At 37.7% G+C, this 22,734-nt stretch overlaps 2 protein-coding genes across 5 annotated transcripts in view; both read right to left on the reverse strand.

Annotated features, from left to right (window-relative positions):
• The window catches only part of itgb1a (integrin, beta 1a), a 31,948-nt gene extending 18,525 nt beyond the window's left edge, over nucleotides 1-13,423 (reverse strand). The window contains exon 1 of the mRNA XM_014999919.2: nucleotides 13,096-13,423. The gene's annotated coding sequence lies outside the window, so the exon portion shown is untranslated. The remainder of the gene's footprint in view (nucleotides 1-13,095) is intronic.
• A 5,818-nt stretch (nucleotides 13,424-19,241) lies between these two features.
• Nucleotides 19,242-22,734, reverse strand: part of nrp1a (neuropilin 1a) — an 80,023-nt gene continuing 76,530 nt past the window's right edge. For all 4 annotated transcript variants that reach the window (XM_014999922.2, XM_014999926.2, XM_014999924.2 and 1 more), the window contains one exon: nucleotides 19,242-22,244. In XM_014999922.2, coding sequence (XP_014855408.2) covers nucleotides 21,952-22,244 — 293 coding nt within the window. In that variant the 3' untranslated portion in view covers nucleotides 19,242-21,951. The remainder of the gene's footprint in view (nucleotides 22,245-22,734) is intronic.

The raw sequence follows: 22,734 nt of genomic DNA on the forward strand, positions 1-22,734 counted from the left end.
TCATCCAGCAATACTCAGATTTACGAGGGTTGAAATCTACAAACAACTTAAATATTTATGAGCCAAAAGATGTAACAAAAAACAAATGTGTGGAAGTGAGAGGGAGGGGTCCAGCAGACCAACCAGAGGACTCCAATGTAGAAGAAACCTGAGAGAACCAGACGACGTAGAAGTTACAGACAGCTCCTTTAGTAGGGCGAGGGCAGCTCAGCACTGGCTGTTAAAAGTTTATTTAGCTGTCCTTGTCATTCTTCCACCGAGATAGCAACACATAACACACACACACACACACACACCTGAGCTGTGACTAAAGGCAGCTCGGCTTTTTATGGACTTCACACGGATCTGTCACTCAGCAGGAGAGGCTGGAACATGGCAGATAATTGCGGTGTGTGTCTAACAGGGGCAGAGATTCTAAGGCATTCCTGAGATGTTGAACACTGCTTGACCGTGATAGTGACCCATCATGCTGGTTCTGTATCCACTATGAATACCGGTTGAATTTGCAGAGAAATGGGTTTCCGCTTGCCAGACCCTAACCAGAAATGTACTAACTGGAAAGTCAGATGTGCCCTGTCAGGTCGAGATAATAGGAACACTCTTCGGTGTCAACGCTATTACCGAGTGAAGAAGCCTCAATGTTAGCCTCTTTTCAGTATCAGCAGGGTTTCTGTTGACCAGAATATTGCACAAATAGAAATTACAGTAATAAATTTGCTTAATGGAAACATGGCAATTTTGACAAAACTCACATTTTTCAATAAAACTTTTTTGAGCTATGATGATTTGCTGGATGTTACTACTGCAGAAAATGACATAGAAGACAACAAGAAGTGGTGGGAGGATGATGCTTTGTTTCTGTTATTTTTTCAGACAGTGTGAAGCTGACTTCACCAGAGCTCTCACAGCTCTGGTGAAGTCAGTTAAATTAAAATAAGCTCAATAATTTACATTCTCATGATTCATATTTTTTGAAGATTGAGAAAGAAAACTTCCAACACTTTACTTACAGATCCAGCTGTTATATTATATCTCTTAAACCAGCAGATAACTAACTCAGACATCCTCAGGAGACAGAGCTGAACTGAATCACACACAAGAACACGACAGGACCGACTCCCTTCTAACCTAAACCATACTGCCAAATTCTCAGGAGAGCTGACCTCAGTCACACTACAATGATTAATGACTAGTAGCATCAGGAAGTAAGCAGTTAAAGCATATGCCGCAGTGTTAAAGAACTGGTCATGGCTGGGAGGGGCAGTGAGGGAGCTGGTGCTTCCCTTACTGAGAATGGGTGCGAAAGGACAGAATGGAGAAGAAGGAAAACAGGAAAGGGCGGCGCACAGCTTGGTAGGAGAAATGGTACTTTTTTTGCCGAAGCCATTGCTTTCCATGGTGGTAAACAAGTTCATTTTAATTTAAAGTTATGAGGAAAAAGGAACCTAAAGAGGCCCATCAGTCTTCAGTAACATGATTAATACACTGTCAGTGTTCTGTGGTTTCAATTAAAGACGTTTTAGGGATCTGTTCAGCTATTCCACTGCTCTCCTCCTACCCTCTCGCATTGGCCACACAATAGTTCATGCTCCCCCCGTGAACCCCTTCCTCCACTTACAAGTGGAGCCAAACCAGTGGCCCCTATCCCTCTGCGTAACTTCAGCAGCGCCCAATGAGCAACATGCTTAAACTCTGAGATGTACAAGCGCAGGAGTGTTAAAGAAGAATACCAAACAGAGCTTGTCTGTGTCCAGCTCCGCCTCCACACCCCCCGGTCTGGCTTCCCACCATGATCCGATCCAGAGGACCTTCTCCTACCACACAATAGGAATGAATCAGGCTGCCCCCAGGGACTATAACACAGACTTTGACACTCCAAACACCCACACTCACTGCCCTCTCATCCCTGAAAGAATCTGTGTGAGAAGCAGCCCTAATGAGATGTACTGATGGCTTAACTCCGTTGGTTCATTGTAGGATTTAGGAATAATCTGAGGATTACAGTTTGATACAAAACAGAAGAAACTCTTTCACTGTACTGAGGAAAAAGTGGAGTTAAAACCGGCGAGTGACGGCAAGTTGGTATCATTAGATTCAGATCTTTTAAAAGGAATAAATCTCCTCAGTGAGTGATAACGACAAGTAGAAACCTGGTAATTACCCGTTTGTTAATGCTCAGTGAGCTGAAGCAGGAAAACAAAGCATTAAGGGTATACAGGTCTATACATCAACAGGCTAATCATATCCTTGATATTTCAGGAGATTACCCCAACAAGCCCCAACAATGAGGCTTGATCTTGGCATATTTGTTTACAACTTTATAAATTCAACAAGTCAATTGATTATGTGTTTCTTTCCATTATGTGTTCCAGATACCACTTAGAGCTGGGGCTACATTCACACAGCAGGCCAAATGTGACCCCAATCCGATGTTAAGGCCCATGCTCTACGTATCTGACTTTTTTTTTATTGCTGTATGAACTTCAAAGTTCATTAAGGCCTGCTTTGTGAACTCTTAGCATTAATCATAAGAGTTGCAATTTCTATCTTGACAGGTTTAACTGATTTCTTCAGGTTTCAGCAACTTAAGTTTAAGTCTTTCTAAAGAATTTTTTGAACATGTTAAACTAGATAAAGTGCCTGTGTCAAATTTTGCAATATATTTTGTAATCTTATTGAAATAATTACCACAAACATCAATTTGAAATTTCAATATTTTACAATTTAGTTTGTTAATCATATAAAATCCCAATAAAACACAACCAGGTTTGTGGTTGGATGAGTTTGATATTCTTTACTAGGAAACATTTAAACTTAGCTGAGGTAGATATGCATTTGTGTCTCAAAAAAAATATAGAGTAGAATACCTCAGTTTGATTCAGGGGAAAAGGAGAAATGAGAAAATGTAGTGAGAAGAGAGAGGCAACACCCCCACATGTGCTGATCTCAAATCTAGAAACCAAATTAAATTGCGAAACTGTCATTTCAGCTTTTTTAACAATATTCTAATAAGAGAAACACAGGCATAAAAATATCTTCTGGCTATTGCTGTAACGGTGACATGTAAAAGATAAACTGCATGCCCAGTTTTTTCTTGGCTAGCATACATTAGCATGGCAGCTCTCTGTGAATCCATATGAGGTGAAATACAGGACAACATACTAGCACAGTCTTCCAGAATTGTCTTGGTAGATAATTCTGGAAGTGTTTGGAAAAAGTAATGTGCATGTAGAAATATGGTTTGAACCACAAAGTTCTTTGTTAGAAATATCTGCTGAGATTTTCATAAACATAAGTTTTACAACCAAATTAAGTTGGTGTGGGGAAAATGCAGATGATTCACTTTAGTTTGGAAGAAAAATGTATTTTGATGCATCTTTCAAACTATCTGTAATGTTTCCTCAGAGGCCCACTGTTTGACATATTTGGAAGTAATATGAGCAAATTCAGTAGTGTAAAACAGAATCTGCTGCCAGTCCTGAAAACCAATCTGTTCTGTTTTTCACTTCCTGTAGCCCCAGATATTGTCTCCAATTCCACCAACATTCCTCAAGTGTTCAGCAAGGACTAAAGATACACCTCTGGAGGGGATGTGGCTTTGGAAAGACTGTAGTACTTCCAGACAGAAAAGCTACAACATTTAACCAGAAGTGATATCATTTTCTGCCCCTCAAAATGCAGCTACGTTGTACAGTGTTCACCTCTAATCAGACCCTACTCCTACAGAATATTTAAGGAGAAACAATGAAGGCAAAAACCACAACCTTTGGAGTGAAGCCAACTCGCTATTACTGTTCACGTCTCTATTTCTGGCCTGGTTATTTCTGACTCCCCATGTGGCTGCTCTTGTCTCTCAGCAACATTGACTTAAACTGTTTTCCCACATGAGCAAATACTTTCTTGGCATCTTCCTGAGGCCAAAAACTAAACTAAAGCTTGCACTGGGAAACATCCAGCCCGGCAGCTCGTGATCCGTTGGAACAGGAAGGGGCCTATGAAACACTTCTTCTGCTGTCACACCGCTTCATATCTTTCCACATATGTTGTATCTGAAAATGTGTTCTATGTGGGTCTAAGCCTGAAGGAATGGAGTGTAGTTAGAACATTAAGTCGCGTTAAGTCTAATAAGTTTGTGTAGGCTTATGGAGCGACCCTGTTTTGTACCCTTTATCTTGATTATTAAGCTAAACGGTAAAGTGATGATGAGTTGGGACAGATTAAGCTACTTTTGAGTCACTGTTTCCATACTTTGTGTGAATCACCTGACTGACAGAGGATGATGGTTCAATGCCCAAAACATTGGGCCAACATATAAGTCAATATTAGGGTTGTCCGCTAATAATGGTATCGGAAATCGGTCCCATATCAGCCAAAAACTGAGTATCGGAATATATCAGCCCACATCTAAAATTTCTGATCTAAGCACTTCGCTCCAAAGTTTTGCTGCAGGATTTAATCTACGTCAGCATAGCCCCATTATTATTAATTAACCTTTTTTTTCTAAATAATAAATGAGTTAATTTTTCTCATACCTATTGTTGTTGACTATTCTTCTTTGTTTGAGTAATATCACTTGATCAAGCCTTTTCTAACATTCCACACTACAAAATAAGTAATAAATGTAGGATTTGAGCCCATATCATTGTATCAGGTAAATATCGATATCGGCCAATACTCTAAGCTGCGATGTTGGTATCACATCAGATGTGAAAGCTGAAGTTGCCTTGGGACGCTTCTAGTCAGTTACCTATTCATAGATTTTTCTGTAGAACGTAATTATTCAAGGAAATTTTGTGTATTCATGGATCTTTTCCTAGACAGGGTTTCCCCAAATGTATTATAAGCCTGGTGGGCTTATAATATCCCCCTTTCTAAGCATTGTTTATTTATTTATAGATGACACATTTAACTGGGTGTGAGAGTGTGTGCACCAATTGTGCCATCTTGCACCTGCCCATTGGCCTCATATGGTATTATTTCCAAATTTTGATGCCTGATCGTGCACATTCAAATTTTTTTAACTTTTAAACATTTTTTTAATACAAAAACACAGTGGGCCACTGGTGGACTGAACTTGCATACTATCAGGCTTATAGGTTTTCTGGGGGAGACCCTGATAGACATCTGAAATAAAATTAATATTGGGAAGTTGGAAAAACCTCAGCACAATGCTACTTGACACATTATTGGCAGAATTCATTTTCCATTTATTTTCTTCGGCGTTGACTGCTAGCTTCCAGCCACGTTAGCTGGAGAAGGAAAAAAGAATGCTTAAGGATCAGATGAACACAAAATGATTCTTTAAGTTTTTTTTCCTAAACATATCTTCATATGCCTTGGAAATGTAAGGCAGACACACAAAAGTGTTATTAGATTCTATAGACAAAGAATATGCACCTCATGAATGCTTCGTGTCTTTCTTTCTTTTAACCAGATGACTCCTTTCAGGTTTACCCAACAACATTTTATTAAATGGATTATAGCGTAAGCAGTTTATTATGTGGCTACCACCCTTAAGCACTTTGTATTGCCTTGTTACTGAAAATGTGCTATATAAATAAAATTACCTATATCTTCACCTAATGGTTCCTGTAAACTCTACTTGGGAGGTTAAATATCTCATTGTTCTGAGAACAAATCTTCTGCACTGAAACCCACACTGTCACATCTATGTGTGAACACAAGGTGCTAAAACCACAAGGACCTGTTTTCTTCTCGTTCTGGTTATAAACCAAGGCTGGAGTCGCTGCATAGTAGATGCCATGTGAGAAACCAACTCAACTAATTTTTTTTAAGGCACATATTAGTGGTTACCTAAAAGTAGGTGAAGTAGAATATCTTAAGTTTTTTTATTCATCTGTTTCAATATTAATGCTGATCCAATAAAAGAAAGTGCACAGTAATCCTCCACAGATTCCCCACGCATGCTGAGGCTGCTTTTCCTCTACTCAAAACACAGTAAACTCAACTTGAGCACACAGGAAGCTTGCATCTAAATGCCCAGGAACGAGCCAACTCCCACTCAAAAATGACACAGTGGCTGTTCAAACATGTGAAAGAGAGACGAATAGAGGCCAAACTAAACTGCCTCGCTGCAAAGAGCATCAAATGTTTATTTTAAATGTTAAATGACCCTAAACATGTCATCACTGACGTCTAAGCATGGAAACTGTTTCATACAGAGCTGGAGAGCAGCAAACAACGGACGCAGATGTTCTTTCTCTGAATCGGTCGACAAAGATCAGCTCAACAACACTGTACTCTGGAAATATTTACATATATGACAGCAGCTAACGGCAACGCAAATATTTCCAGCTGTGAGTGTGACGCGATTAATGAAAAGCTGTTAGACAGAACAAGTTTAAAGTGTGTGTGTTAGCTGCTCCAGAACTACTAGATAGGCATTTCAAAGTTGAGTCTTAATCTAGTATAAGCCAAGCAAAAAGGCCATCTGTGGGCTGCTCCACTGTAACTGGAGCAATAATGACACTCAGATGTCTTTCATTAGGACCCAGACTTAACACTTTAACTCATGGCTGCTATTTCCGTCGCTGCAGGAGAGGAAAAGCGGCGCAGAGTTTAGCAGTAAGCACTCCGCAGTTACGCATATTTCCTCAAGGGAGCAGTGAAGGAAAACATGTCATGGGAGATTATCAGGAGTCAGCAATGTATTTCAATATCTGCTAGTTGTTAAACAGAACAGTGGACCTCTGTAACTGCTCTTAAACCTATTACAGTTTCTGACCTTGATGGATATTCAGACATTAACTAGTAGAAGCCCGTGTGTGTTCCTTTTTTACATCATTTAGACAACAGGAAAGAAGGGGGAAATTCCAGTAGATCTTAGAAAACACTCAGCATTTGATTACACATACGGAAAGAAAATCTAATCAACCATTAATGTTGTTGATCACATTTGTATGACATTATGTGTTCAAATAATACTAGAAATAGGAAATATTCTATCACTTATAAGTGAATAGTAAATGCTCATTCTGTAGTAATAATAATAATAATAATGACTAGCTGAACTGGTAGGGCTGTTGTGACAGAGTTTAGAGAGTTACTTTTGATCATTAAGTTAATATTCTACAGTCAGTAGGGACCAATTTATCAGACAGCCGACATATTACTGTACCCCTACTAATAGTCACTGCATTATACAAAATTAGGCTGTATTTTCATAAACGGCCTGCTAGTTTCTACACAAATCACTTGGTAATCAGCTGGTCAGCTTGGTAAAATGCTGTTTCTGTAAAGTTGTTTTCAACTGCCCAGAAGCAGCAAAGAAGCTTGTATTGTTAGTCGGGCAAATCTTCAGTACTCTTTGAACCCAGATTCCAATAACTTTAAAAAAAAGAATAACGTCCTGAATATCATATATATATATATATATATATATATATATATATATATATATATATATATATATATATATATATATATATATATATATATATATATATATAAGTAAAAACAAGTCAGAAGAAAGTATCATACTGCTGAATGTGAGTTGACAGGTAAGTTAGATGAAAAAACCCAGCACAACCTTGGATGATGATACTGCTATTATACTCAGTGCAGCCTAGCAACAGTCACTCAGACTAACCTGTGTTTGGATGACTGTGATGAATTCAGATTTATCACAGTATTAATTGTTCATCCATATCCCTTGTAGCTACAGTAATTAAAACTTTATGAGCATGGGGGCAAAATGAAGATGTAATTAAATGCACAATAAGCTGTGATTCGTTTTGAATGCGCATGAGTAGGTAGGTTGTTAGTATGCAAGATGTGTGGAGGAAACATTCAAAAGCATTTTAAAAATAAGAAGTGAATGTCATTTTTGGTTTCAAAAGGCCATTCTTAAGAGGAACTAACTACATTTTATTCTATTTTAGAGCTTTAGTTGGAAGAATGTGCAAAGTTATCTTTGTATCACAGCAAATTGCACATTTCCTCAGAAGAGAAACTCCCTAACTGGTCAGCATTCTGAAGATGGACTGTTTGAATGTGATAAGACATAAAAAAGTGACTATTATGGTAGATATGGTCAGATGGGTAGCTACTGTTAGGAAAGAAAAAAAAACATGATAGAAAGAGCAAGTTCCTTTTCTGAAAAAGAAAAACAAGTAGTTCTTCTTTACAGCTTAACGTTTTTCTCAGTCTACTGAGAAATTAAAATAAGCATATCTGCACTTTTCTAACCTGTCTTAGAGAAAATAAAATATTGAGTATTCATACACATCCATATTCAATCAAATAGATTATTATTAAGAAGTTCATTTACTTCATTTACTCCAGTTACTCAGTTCAATAAGTGAAATCGTTATATAGATAACAATACAAATGTGCGCATAACAGTTAATATTTGGCTAATGTCGAAAAAAAAAAAAAAAAAAACACAATTTCACAGTTGCTGTGTTTCCATTAAATAAGAAATGCAATTAAAATCAAATTAAAATCATGTGAATCAGTTTGTTCGCACGATAAGTCATTAAAAAACATGCGGCGCCATGATGCTCCTACCACTTCCTGTAGTCCTCTTTGCATTTTCCACCAGTAGCAACATCCCAACGCAAAACGTTTCATTGAAAGATTTGTCGGGTTTTTTTTTTTAAATTGGCACGTCATAAAACAAATTTATTTTCAAAAATCCAATCTGAGCAATTCTCAATGTTAACACAGCTACTAATGTTTTTGAACCTTTAACTTTGTTGATTAACAGGATTTTTTACTTACAGCTAATGAAAACATGACATTTAAAATAAGACCAATTAAAAAACTTTTTAATATCAGTAATATGGAATTAATAGAAAACACGTTTAATATCTGCTTCACAGTTGTTTTTAATCAATAGGCACTTAGTAATCTGACAAACAAGCTTCATTGGAATTAAAATATTTTTTATTTAATTAGTATACTGTACTGTACATACTTGCTGTTTTTTATCTGTTCTTTACATTTAACATCTACTTGCTGTGAGGATGTGAAACTTAAATGAAAATCCTCGTTTGTGGGAACAAATTTGGCTGATTCTAAACAGAAAATGACAAACTTAAGTGACCCACTCGTTGAACTCTAGTGTAAAAAAAAAAAAAAAGATAAATATAACAAAAAAGACACAAACTTTGAAAGGCTTAACAGAAAAATTAAGGTTATAAAGTTACAAAATTGCGAGTCCAGCTGGGAAACTTGGCTGCATGTCTCCTGACTCATTTCCTGCCTCTAATTGAACAAAGGAAGTTGATAACATGGCATTCAGGTCTGGCCTTGCATTCTGGTATAATGTACAAGTTTTTCTCACGTCATTTGTATTTTTTTATTCCACCAGGATCAGAGAAATAAAAAAATATTTCTGTTGTTTTCTTTTGATTCCAGTTCGGCTATTGTTCTCACTGATTAAAGAATGGCCAGCATGCACAGCCACATCTCTAAACACGTTCATCCATGTGGGCAGGGGCGTGGAAGGATGAAGGGCCTTAAAGTTTAGCCTTCATACGATCACAACAACAAATGCGGTACGAAAGAGAGAGAAAGAGAGAGAGAGAGAGAGAGAGACAGAGAGAGAGAGAAAGAGAGAAAGCTCAAAGGCTTCTACTATTTACCACCAACGCAGCATGTTTGGCTTGGTCTCCTCAGCAGACCATGGCGAGCAGAGGTCAGCTCTAACCACGCCGCTCCTCCTTGGTGCTTCAGAAGTTGTTTTTAGAAGCAACGGGCAACACCAAAAATGGCCCAGAAGAGTATTTGGAGCTCCCTGGAGTGTGAGACTGGCAGGGAAAGAGCGAAGGCAAAATAATGGAGCTAAAAACGGTTGTAGAGGTCATAAACACGCCACTGGGAAGAAAACCTACCCTTCAATCCAACTCTGAAAACATTTGTATTAGCAGTTTGAAAGACAAAGAAATGTGAAGATGTTGTGTAGAATTAAGGGGAAACGTAACTGTTGAGGTCACCATAATGTGCCAAGCAAAAGTATTCCCACCCTTAGAAGTTTTCCTTATTTCATCACAAGAAACCTCAATGTAATTTTATTGGGGTTTTATGTGATAGACCAACACAAAGCAGTAGATTATGATGTGGTGGAAGGGAAATGGTGTCTTAATCATTTGACCATCTTACTACCAATTTCATTTCTAAAACCTTTTTACCATCCATTAAACAAAAAGTGTCACCAAAACAAGACATTTAAAATTAGAATGTCACCAACTATATAATAGACTTGTGTGGTACTTTATTGCAGTCCATGCAGTTCTTTGCCATAGACACATTACATATACTAAGACTGATAGAACACTCAATTTGAGGAACAGGGAGATTGTTCAAACTTGAAGGGAAGATGTGTGAAAATAAAAGTTGGTCCCACCTGGAAGACACCACAGAAAAAGCTTGACAATAATAAATGGCAAGCCTATCACAATAACCTATAAAGTTAAATTAAAATGAGGTCAATAATTTCCATTCTGATGATTAATCATTTTCAGGGGTATTTCATTTAGTTTTGATTGTGTGTGGTTCTCATTTCTATTTTGTTTACTATTTTTGGTCATTTATTGATTTTTTTTGGTTGTTTAGGCTTTTGTTTTTTTGTTGTTTTTATTTGTTGTTGTTGTTGTTGTTTAAAATATCTTCAAAGCATCACATCCCATTGATGAATCTAACTATGCATTCCAAACAGACTTCTCTAGAGAGACTGCAGTCAATGCTCCACAGAAGATCAGTGCCATTGGTTGTGTCCCATTGTTTTTTTTTTATTAGCTGACTTAATATTATTATGATTCGGTGACGATATTGTCTGCCATCATTCCTCAGTCAATGTTGAAATCGACCCATAGACAGCGGCATCCATTAGTATTTTCGTAAACAGTGTTCTGCTGGGTGACGTCAATTAGAGTTGGGTGACATGGATTTTATCGCAATATTTTGTACTACTTGTTACAGACTTAAGGTAGGGGTTATACAGAGTATGTTATGGGATAAAAGGCTGATTATCTCCCCTACTCAGAGTCTCTGATGCTTCGATCTTTGCTTAGTTTCCCAGAGGAACTAAGCATGTGTCACAGACTGCAGTGGTTCACATTCATCACTTCTTTCCCAAAGGAACAGTGAAACACACATACTTGAGCAGAAAACACAAGGCAAAACATAGACTAGCTGTGCGAATGTGCGCAAAACTTTGTTAATATTCCGCTAATGTCGAGAAAAACACAATTTCGCAATTGTGGAGGTTTCCATTAAATAAGAAATCCAATTTCAAAAATCACATGTGAATAAGTTTGTTCACGTGATAAGTCATTAAAAAAACGTGCTCCATCATCATCCTCCTACAACGTCATGTCGTCTTCTTCGTCTTTTCCGCCAGCAGTAACACCTGGATGTTGATCATGTAACGCAAAAAAAAAGTTGTTTCCGTTGCAATTTTGCAGAATACATCTATTTCGTTAGGGCTGGAAAAACCACCTCATGCTAGCATGAAAGCTTCTTCATCAAAAACATGAGTTTTTTTCAAAATTGGCATGTCTCCATTAAGCAAATTTATTTTTGTAAATTCAATTTGCGCAATTTTATGGTTGACAGAAACGCAGCTCCTCAGAGGATCGTCCTGGGTGTGGCTCTCAGGGGAAAGAGAGTGGCCTCATAACTCATCTGGGATGATACAGCAGCTGTTCCCTCGGGGACGGGGGTCCCAATCAGTTCAGCTGATAGTTGCTGGCTCTGTTGCCATCTTACCAACCTCCACCCTACATCCATCCTACATCTACCCTCCCCCTCAATTAGCCTTTCCTCTCCCTCCCCTCCTGGCCGTCCTTCCTGGCTGACATCCTCCCATTCTCCGTCTGTCCTCGCCTCTCTTCCTGGCCCCATTTCCTTGATTAAACTGCGCTCCCGTGTGCCGTGTGGAGTCAGTGCGGTCGGCTGGATTTATAAGGCTTTCATCTTCCATCTCACTCTTCAGATGAAACAGCAGGAAGGAGTGGGGTGAGGGAGGAATTGGGGGTCGCACTGGGGTTGCTGCTTGGTCCCACTCAGTGGAAGTTGTACAACCTGCCAATCAAGGGCCGAGTTGTTTTAGAAAAGCCAACGTCTTTGTTCAAACACAAAGTCATCAAAAAGCGTTGTGGACAAATCCCCGCTGCGAGAGGCTTAAATACTCAAGGGTGGCTCTCTCCCCGCCTCATGTGACGAAACCCGACAGAAATCACAACACATCATGTGAGATCACTTGTTGAAGCCCCTTTCATATGACCAGGCGCACTGAAGGGCCTGCTGCAGATCCATTTAATCAAACGGAGAAGATAACATCTACGCGGGACTGCAGCAGAAATTCCTCCTGAACCATCACCCATGAGTTATTTTGGAAAAATAAACTGAATTTTTCCACAGAGTTCACATGTTTCAGGTCTCGTATCCAAACTTTCCCACCCAAACATACCAAAAAGTCTTAATCTTTTTAATACAGATACAAAAGTTGGGTGTGACTTCCTAAAGAGGCTTTTATGACCGAATATGACAAAAAAAAAAAATCAATGGATGGATGGTTGGAAATCAAATGAATGTAATAGATGAATAGCAAAATGGATGATTACACTAAACAAACATGGTGATAGAAAATAATGGTTGACAGAAAAATGGATAGGTGGATCAAAGGGCGGTTGGAAATCAAATGAACTGATTGATTATTGGGTAAATAAATGGATCATGAACAAATTGAGGGATGATGGAGATGTTGTGCCTGGGTGGATGAAAAACTTGGATGGGTGGAGTCAAAGTAAGAGATAGGTGGATGAATGGTGGAAAACAAAAAAAATAGTTGATATATCCTTTTTTCACACATATCCTGTTTTGGAAAAAGAATAAAACTAAGTGCAATACATTTTTCAGACTGTAGGAACTCTGGTTCAATTCCAAAGGAAAGCTCCATCACAGTTTGTGGCAGTAATTACACTTTTTCAGCTCACTAAGCGATTACACACCATTCAAACAGACGAGGGGGTGTTTAAACGTGGTTTTTTTTTAACCAGCTCAAATTAGTTAGGGGAAGAAAGAAAAAAAGAAAAGAGAAGAGAAAATTTCCAGTTTCAGCTTGCTTACCTCGCCGCTGTGCTGTTATATCCGATGCGACATACAGGAGCAAAGAGCGAGCTGTCCAGCTCCCTGTGATGTCCCGCTACACAGAAGCACTGAGAGCAGCGGCTGTCTGCCCTGTTGGCACCGGCGGACACTTTCTCCTCCGAGGACTCAAAGCTTCCTCCGAATCTTCATGCCACTCAACTTCCACTTGGACGTTGAAAGCATAAATGTTACCATGTATTTAAGTCGAAAGAGGGAGCAGAAATCCTTAAAAGAAACAACTGTATCCTTGAAGCGCCGGGAGCGGGTCTTCTCTCCTCAGACTAAATTAGGATAAAGCGGAGGGAGACACCGCACCGTCAGCAGCAAAGCGGTCCGTTAGGAACAGCGCTTCCCTCTTATTCTCTTCACAATAAAAGACAACTTTTAGAAAAACGAGTATAACAAAAAAAATAAATCCAATCAATATTTTCCTACTTACAAAGCACTATCTCATTTTGAACAATTTTATATATAGTAAAATTCATTAAGCATCGAAATTATTGCTCTAACATTGAATGAAAGTACTACAGTTTCTGACCATTCAAGATGCTCAAACAAATGTTGCAATATTGGTATTGTGATTTTTTTTTTCTGAGTAATATTGAGTTCAGGATTGCTTCACAGTCAAAGCCATGAAAGACAAAAACAAAAACACACACATAACAAATAATATGGTATTGGAATTCTGAAATAAATTACTAATAGATATCAATTATCTTTGTTAAATGAGGTCTATCTCTCTTATCTTGCATTCATATCCTTCATAAAATGTATGAGTTTCTGTCAGAAGGCGAGAAGAGGCCTGCAAATCATTTTAATATTTGGTGCTGCCATAGTGAAGTCCAATTCAGTGCCTTTTGTACATAGATTGGTTTTGTAATCTGTGTACAAAACTAAATATGTATAAAACTGAAACTGGACTGTTGCAACACATTTCAAAGTAAATATACTATTATATCATATTGAATGAAACATCTCACATTCCAGCACACTGAAATTAATTACACACTTAATTTTATTTAATTCTGTTTTTTTTACTTTTATTTTGAAGGCTGAGGCTGGACCGCGATCACGTCACTACCAGACCCCAAAACTAGATGCCTATTTATACAGATGCTGCTCATGTCGACGGTAACGCTGCACCAGTTTTAGTCTGTGCCATCATCACATCGTCATCATCATCATCACCATAGCAAAGCCCACCATGTTTTAGCTTGAAAGATTTTTTTACGCACTTTTGAAGTACTTTTTTCTTTCTTTCTTTCTATTCATTCCTAAAGACCACCATCATTTTTTAGCATGATTTTGACGAATCAACTTCTTCGTATTTTAGCTTTCCACATAAGTGCTTCTTTTGGGTCTCTTTTTGTTCAAATAGCAAAGTCAGTTTATTTATTTGCTTTAAGCTTAGTGGTCAGTGTTACTGTCTTTGCTCTGGAGACATGGTGGAAAAAGAATGTAAGAAAAACAAACTATCAGGTCCGGAAGCTCCTTAAATCCTGTTTAGTCTTCAGGGAATGTTTACAAGGGAATTCTTTCAGTCCCTGCGATGTGAAACAAACCCACTACCCCACGACAAGGATAAGACGGACGGAAAATGTGTCTATTGAATTTTTCTTATGGTTATAGAAAGCTAAACATCTAGATATTTTTTTGTCATTTGGTATAACTAAAAAAAAAAAGTTCCCGTAGGCACAATCAGTTAAACCGGAGTATGACAAAGCCGGATGAGGCGCTATAATTTAACTGATATGAATCAGATCTGCAGATTAGTCAACACCGTGGGGCAGCCTCATTCGTTCACATCCCAGATAGAGTTAAAATTACTAAAAAAATATCTTCCTTTTGACTAAGCAGCAGGAAATAGTAGTCGATGAAAGATATAGGCCGTCTGGAAAGCCAGACGTCCCCCACAGGCGTCCAAATATTTTGACATTTCCTGTCAGAGAATTTATGGAACTAAGCAGACAGTCCAGTAGATTGGGTATTTCATTATCATCTGGGTTTATCGTCTTTGTGATCATCTTACCTCCGATTTTTATAGGTTTTGGCTTCTCAAATGGGTTAAATCCAAAGAGGAAACCCCAAACAAACAGGAAAGGGAAGTGGTATTATTATCTAGTAACAAGTTTTGTTGTTAAATTTGTCCGACGCGTTTAGTGTGTACAAAGTCTAGTCATACAGTTTATGAGATGCGCTTTACAGTTTTCTCTTATATTTTACCTTTACTCTGATGCCCCATTGTGGTGGAATGTAGATACTGCATGATCATAGAAATAAATGCAAAAGAAAAATGTTTTTCACCAAAAATGCACACACACTTTTTCCAGTAAAGACCAAAACCACTTGATTGGTAAAATTATAAACTACAGTCTTCTTCTTCTTCTTCTTCTTCTTCTTCTTCTTCTTCTTTTTTTTATTAGATGCTGTTTTCATAATAATTTTTCCAAAAACGAATGAGACTCTCTGCCGTCCAAAAGATTTATCAATTAAGAGTAAAAACATATGTGGTGAAACGGTTAATATTCAACAATGATACTCAAAGTAATGTATATGTTACTTCCATATACTATCCCGTGACACTGACTTATGAATGGCAGAAAAGAGTCAAAAAGAAAGAAAAAGGCTAGAAGTATAAATGTTCTGTCGGAACAGGATGTCTCATATTATCATAAAATGTAGGAGTGTGTGTGGGTTTGGGGTATTTTTGGTTAAAATGTTTGTTCTTCCTTCAGTAAAGTTACTCACAGTGGGTACACTAACTAGAAATTTCACTCAAGTAAGAGCAGAGATGCTTTAAAATAGTATTTTTCCCAAAAAAAACATTACTTAAGTAAATGTATATGAGTAAATGTAGCTAATTACTACTCACCTCTCTAAATGTAATGGATCATTTGGTGTCGCTAATGGCAACAAGACACAGTGAAAAGGAGAAAAGGCCTGACCTAAAAAAATTTAAGGCTAGAGTTCAAAGTTCAAATCACAGTAATATCTGGTGTCTGAGCCTTAGATGAAAAATGACATTGAAACCAAAGTCAGCTCAATAAAGTCCATAATAAAATACTTTATCAAACACACTAATCTGTTTTTTTAAACCAAAAATGTTACGCACCTTTGCTTTGTAAATACTCTTGTGATCACTTTAAGTTAAAATTTTCCAAAATTATTGTTTCAGAATTAATTTATTAATGCATCTGCTTACAACTTACCTTACTGATTGATTGATTGATTAATTGACTAATTACCTGGTCTATATTATAAAGTCCCAGTAAATTTTTGTTTTCAAAGCTATAGTCAGTTCAAAGGGTATGAATACTTCTGAACCAGAGAATGTCTGGTGAGGATTGAATTTTATTGCTTAAAAATGTATATTCCATGTAAAGATGTGTTAATTCAGAGTTTCCCCCAGGGCCGCCAGGTTTTACTTGTGCCCCCCACCAGGCTAAACATGGGTTATTTCTTGAATTTTTTTTTAATGTTTGCTTTTTTTAATACCTTATAGTTGGTGTTTAAATATTAATATTCCAGTATTTTAATAACACATAATTATCATGTGATATTTTCACATGATAATTATGTGAAAATAATTCACATAATTATTTTCACATAATTTAAGCATTATTTTTAAGCATATAATGCTTAAAAATTATATGCTTAAAATAAGCATATAATTATTTTAATTATTTAATTTAAGCATTATTTAATGCTTAAATTAAATTAAGCATTATTTAAGCATTATTTAATTCAAAAACATGGCGGCCCGCTGGATGAATGACTGTCCTAACGTCCAACCACAGGACTTTACAAGTTTTCTAGGGGAAGTCTTGTAATTGCTAACAGATTATCTGAAATTAATAATATGTGTAAAGAAGTTGCAAATAAATCTCTTCTGTATTGCCTCTTGCTCTTATTTTTTCTCCTCTATTTTTTTCTACGCTACCAAAATCCCTCCCCCCAAAAAGGCAATAATTAAAAGATTTTTGCTTGGCTAAAACTAAAAAACAGTAAAAATAGATCTTTGGTTTAATATCTTCTAATGACAGGACATAGAAAGCCAACTGTTGGGCGGGGTATGGCGCTCATCAGTGTATCATTAGTGGTCGGTACCCTCTTCACTGCCGCTGTGAAGTGGAACTTCAGAGATATTGCTGGAGTTGCTTCCATCTATTCCTAGATCTGAGCACAAATCTTCACCTTTTCTCACTTAGTGTCAGACCAAACCGACTTCTAGTTACAGTAAAAAGAAGTACACCATGTGTTAAATCTGGGATTTTACTTCCCAAGATATGAAAAACAAATCTGGTTAAAAGGTCATTCTTAATTATTTAACAAAATCAGAAATAAAACCTTGGCATGTGATGTACTCCTTTTTATACCAGAGTATTTTCGGGTAATCTGTCCAATCCCAAAAATAGACAACCCCCCCACCCCCAGTTAGTAAATTCACAGCAGTTACTGATAAAGAAAAGAATCAGTGTCATAAAATGTTTTCCTTTCAAAGTCGTTTCAGCACATTTTGAAGTATCACGTTAGAAAAGGCTGATGTAACTGGCAAAATTTTTAATAACTGTCTCAGTTTTCTAAATAAAACAAAAAATTCTAAGTTTGCTTGAGGTGTTTTTTTTTTATTTGGTTTTTCCACAAAAAAAAAAAAAAGACTTAATGCTATAAAGGGAACATGGAAACATATTTACCGATTAAATTCTATAATGTAACAAATGTACCCACCCAATGGTGGGTCTGTGCCTTACCAGAGGCACAAAACTAGGAAACATTTCGAGGTCTGAACCTCAGAAGACTCTTACCGTTTGTCTGAGATGTATGGTCCACGCTAGTTTGTAACCTCTACATCTTGTTTACTACAGCCTTGCTTAACATGAACATCTGACACAATTATGCTTTGTGTAACCTGTAGATGGAAACACAACTAATTTGCATTTTCTCTCTTTCTTTCTTTTGTTGCGTTATCTTAGAAGGACGCTCCAAATTAGCATTATAATTGGATGAAAACATAGCTAGCATAGTGTCCATGCTTATAATTATTGTGCTGCTGTGGTGGAATATTTAAAGACAAAATCAGTAAAGTGAAGCAATGGAGCAAAGGAGAGTGGGCCAAAATTCCTCCATGACAGTAACTGCATTTCCTTTACACAATTTGTCATCAAAATTGGTTTATTTCTCAAAACTGCAGTGGAAATGTTATAGACACCAGGGATGGTGTCAGTGTAGCAGATGCTAAATTTCTTGTAAGGAGGATAAAACGGGTGATGTCGAGGCAGAAACAAATCCGTGCTTCACAAATTGTCCTGGAATCTGTCCTGAAGCCGGATGTCAGGTACGCAAACTCTGGAGCGATTACAAGCTCACATTGCCTCCTACTGGTATCTTTCTGCTACTGCAATAAAATTAGGTGCAAATTTTGATATTTGAAATATACATAAAAACGCATAAATTAATTCAGTAGCAAAATAAATACAATAATAATAATTTCATAACACCAATCATTACTTATTTTCGCATCACACATGTCACATGATCCCCAACCGGATGTTGTCGCTACCATGAAGAACAGGACAGGAAGTAGTGGGAGAGTCATGGCGTAATATGATTTTCAATGATTTATCACGTGAAGAAACGTATTCACGGGTGATTTCATTCGCGTTACTCGTTAAATGGAAACACCGCGTTGTGGTCTTCTGACATTAGCTGAATATTGACACAGTTTTGTGCACACTTGTAATGGAAGCACAGCTTGTGTGAAAGACTAATAAAGAACAAAATTATTTCAAATTATAGCCGTTTCTTGCTTTTTCATCGCACCTCTCATTCATGAAATAAAACCAGAGTGGAATCTGTGGGGTGTTTTTTTGAGTTTATAGGTTTAAATAACCTGGTAAAAAAAATTTGTATAAAACTCTTAAAGTTGTTTTATGTTTTTCACTTTAACAGAGTTTTTACTGTACTTTTAACAGCAGACAGTTGTAAGACAGTGAGTGGGCCCAGACGTCGCTATCACGTTACTCAAATGAACAAAACAGAAGTTGTGCTTGAAAAGGGCCGCTTGTTAACCCCCTCGCTGCCAGGTCATGGATGAATTCTGTACATAACACAGTCATACCCAATGCTTTTTAAGGCCTTTGCTGTTTTATTACTCTTTTTCCTACAACAGCAAATTACAGAAGCATTATTGAAAATAAAAGTCTCGTTTTTCTTGTAAAAAACAAACAAAAAAAAACAAAGAAATCTGCACAAAATCTGAATGACAGTACAAAATGAAGCGCTGACATGGCATGTACATGTAAGGGGAGGGATGTTCCTTCTTTTAAAAAATCTGTTCTGTCTTTTCAATAATGAAAACTTCTCTTTTTTTTTACATCTTGGATCCATTTCAGATCATCTAAAATTTTACTTTAAAAAAACGAGCACAAGTTGTTTTTTTTCTCTTTGACGTTTTTTTTTTTTTTTTTGCAAATGAACACTATAAACACATAGACCTCTTAAATATATTTCTCAGTGCAACATTGTTGGTTTCGAGTCCACGCTACAGAATCCTTTTTTTTTTTTTTTTTTTTTTTTTTTAGTTTAGCTTGCTTCAGCTTCCATCCTCTGAAAGTGAAAACTGAGGAGAGCGGGGCGTCCGATTTGAAATGGGATAAAAAAAAGAAAAAAAGAAGCTAAGAGTGTGTGTGTGTGTGTGTACAACACGGCACGACATACAAAGCACATGGATTTAAAAGACGTCATCCTTCTTAGATACAAAATTGATCAAGTTCGTGATTGGATCGGTCGGTGGTGAGGCAAACCGATGAGTTTCATCGTTGGGCTCGCAGGCCCCGTCGTGTGTGTGTGTGTGTGTGTGTGTGTCCTCGAGATTCTCACCATCCGAATGTGTTATGGTGGGATTGTCTCATCCGTCCATCTGCAAACATCTCGACTGAGATTGTAAAAGTTTACACTTTTTAAAACATTGAAATGACCTAGAAAAAAAAGCGCTTTGCCAGGTTTTGCAATTTTCCACAAGTGTCCTGTGTTTCCCCTTCCATGCCAGAAGGGTGATCACTTGATGATGAGCTGTGTTCTTGCTGTACTCTCTGTTAGTGAGAAGCCCCTGGAGTCAAGAGGTGTGTGTGTGTGCGTGTGTGTGTTTAGGGGCAACAATCCTTTGGTAAAGCCACGGAGGGATTCCCAGATAACCTGATTCAGGTGATGCCACTCGATCCCCCGCCGTGCCGCTCCAATGACATCGGCTCTGACATCACGTCGTTATGGCTGCTACATGTGAAACGCATAAAACTCTCGCAGGCCCAAGCGAGACCCGTCAGCTACACGTCTGGGTTTATCACGAGACACGTCCATGTCCGGCTGAACTACCGATAGCACCGTCGTTCAGTGAGTGGGTCGGCTCCTCTTCTTAAAAAATCGGCTTCCTATCAACAAAGTGCATTCAAGCTGCATTGTTCAGACAGTGAACATCCACAGTGATGCTGGAGGGACAATAAAAGACAAAAAAAAAAAATAATAATAATAATAGAACGTTGGTTGATGGTTTTCCTTTTGGTATGCTGGTCGACATATATATATATATATATATATATATATATATATATATATATATATATATATATATAATTTTTTGACATGTCTAATTTTACCCTTTAATTTTGTCAAATGAGACATTAGCAATGGAGGATGTTTTTCATGTGCATGTTTTACCCTTTTATTCATCCATCCTTTGAGTGTTTTTTTTTTTAAATGAAAGATGGCTTCAACGCACAAATTTAGCGTCACACACGCACAAAATCAGTCTTGCTTGCCTGAGCAACGGAATCTACGGCCAACGCCACACTTCTGCACAAAACAGTCAAAAGATTGTATTTACACACATACACAAACGTACTCACTCACACTAATGGAGGGGAAAAAAGGGATACTGCAGCTTTTTTTTTCTTTTTACTTTCTTTAAAAAGGGCAATAAAATATATTAAAACTTATTTACAAGTATTTTTTTTTCTTGGACAGAAAAACAAAAAAACAAAAGAAAAAGCGCTGCAATAAACTATAGTCCTGTTTCGCAGGAATTCGTAAGGTAATGTGCCCCTGTTTCCTTTCGTTATAACTTAACCCTAATATAATTAAAAAGAGAACTCAGTTCAACGGAAAAGGCCAAACAAAAGGTACTAAAGGCACTGTCAGAACCATACGTGAATGGGACCCGAACTGCAGGGTGGTCAAGGGGGGAAAGGATCGGGGTCGCGCTCGTTACGCCACCCTGCAGTGGCAAAATGTACAGTTTCGTCAGGATATGGTTCTTTAAGGGTTTGGATACGTCTCTTTCAAAGCGTGAAGAGAAACAACAGCTTTCATGAACTGATTCTACAAACAAAACCTCCCCCATCACATTTCTCACCCCGCCAAAACTGATAAATACTTTAAACATTATTAATAAATTGGTCTCAACACCAGCATCCGATTGTAGAAATGAATGAAAATCAAAATACAAAATTATAATATCATCTAAATCATCTGTACATACTTTTTTTGTTTGATTTTTTTTTCCTGTATTTTTATTTATTTATTTGTACACAGTGTCCCCTACTGGTAGGTTCTTTTTACTGCAGCTCCTGAGAAAAAAAGCGTGGATCAGTCCAAACCTCCCACTGGTTTCCTGAACCCTAACCCTCATCTGTTGAGCGGAGGGTGTTTGGCAGTTCTGTTGAGCCCGCTTACGGGGCCGGCATACAAAATATGCCTAGAGATGTTTCTTTTTTTCCTTCTTTTTCTTTTTGTGCGAGTGCTGCTCTGTCTTTTAGTCTTGTGACAGCAGCCTGACCCATCTCATGCCTCTGAGTATGAGTTCTGTACATTGAGTTTGTCCTTTTTTAGCTTGACGCCGTCCACCAACTCAAAGTTATAGTTCTCCAGGGCCGATAAGTTCCTCTCCGACATCCCGCCGTGCGAGCAAGCGCAGTACAGGACCACGCCGCAGATGGCCCCCAGGAAAACCCCCAGGGCCGACATGGCGATGATGGTGATGAGGATGGGATTGAGAGTTTTCAGCATGTTTCCAGCGCCGCTGATCTGGTTAGTTTCTACCAGGTCTGGATAGTCGGTGATGTCCTCAACCTCAACTGAAGGAGAGAGAGCAGAAACAGAGGAATGTGACAAATTCAGAGAAAGCCTATCCATACTTCATGAACTTCTTCACATTATGTCATGTCAGATCCATGAAACCCAATATGTTAGTTCTAGACCAGGAGAACAAAAGTAATGCAAATCTGCTAAGTGGAAGGAAAATTTTTCAAAATTTTACAAATAAAGATCTCAAAGGTAAAGCATACATATGTATTCAGAGTAGGGGTGCACCAATTGCAATTTTCTGGCCGACCACCAATTAAGACTTACATAAAGTCTGACCTTCAGATTATAATTTTGGCTGACATGGATTTTTTTGTCTGAAATGTTGCTAAATATAGTAAGAAAGTTGCTGAGTTGGCAATAATGTGGTGAAAACTGTTAACTACAAATGTTCAGACATGACTTAGTGTCACTCAAACCTCTCTCACAGCAGCGCAAAAGAGGACCGTGGTTGATTTTTAGACCTTTACTGAGGCTGATAAA

Source organism: Poecilia mexicana, unplaced genomic scaffold (genome assembly GCF_051168715.1).
Source record: "Poecilia mexicana isolate PSO_F unplaced genomic scaffold, ASM5116871v1 scaffold_20, whole genome shotgun sequence".
Taxonomy (NCBI): Eukaryota; Metazoa; Chordata; class Actinopteri; order Cyprinodontiformes; family Poeciliidae; genus Poecilia; species Poecilia mexicana.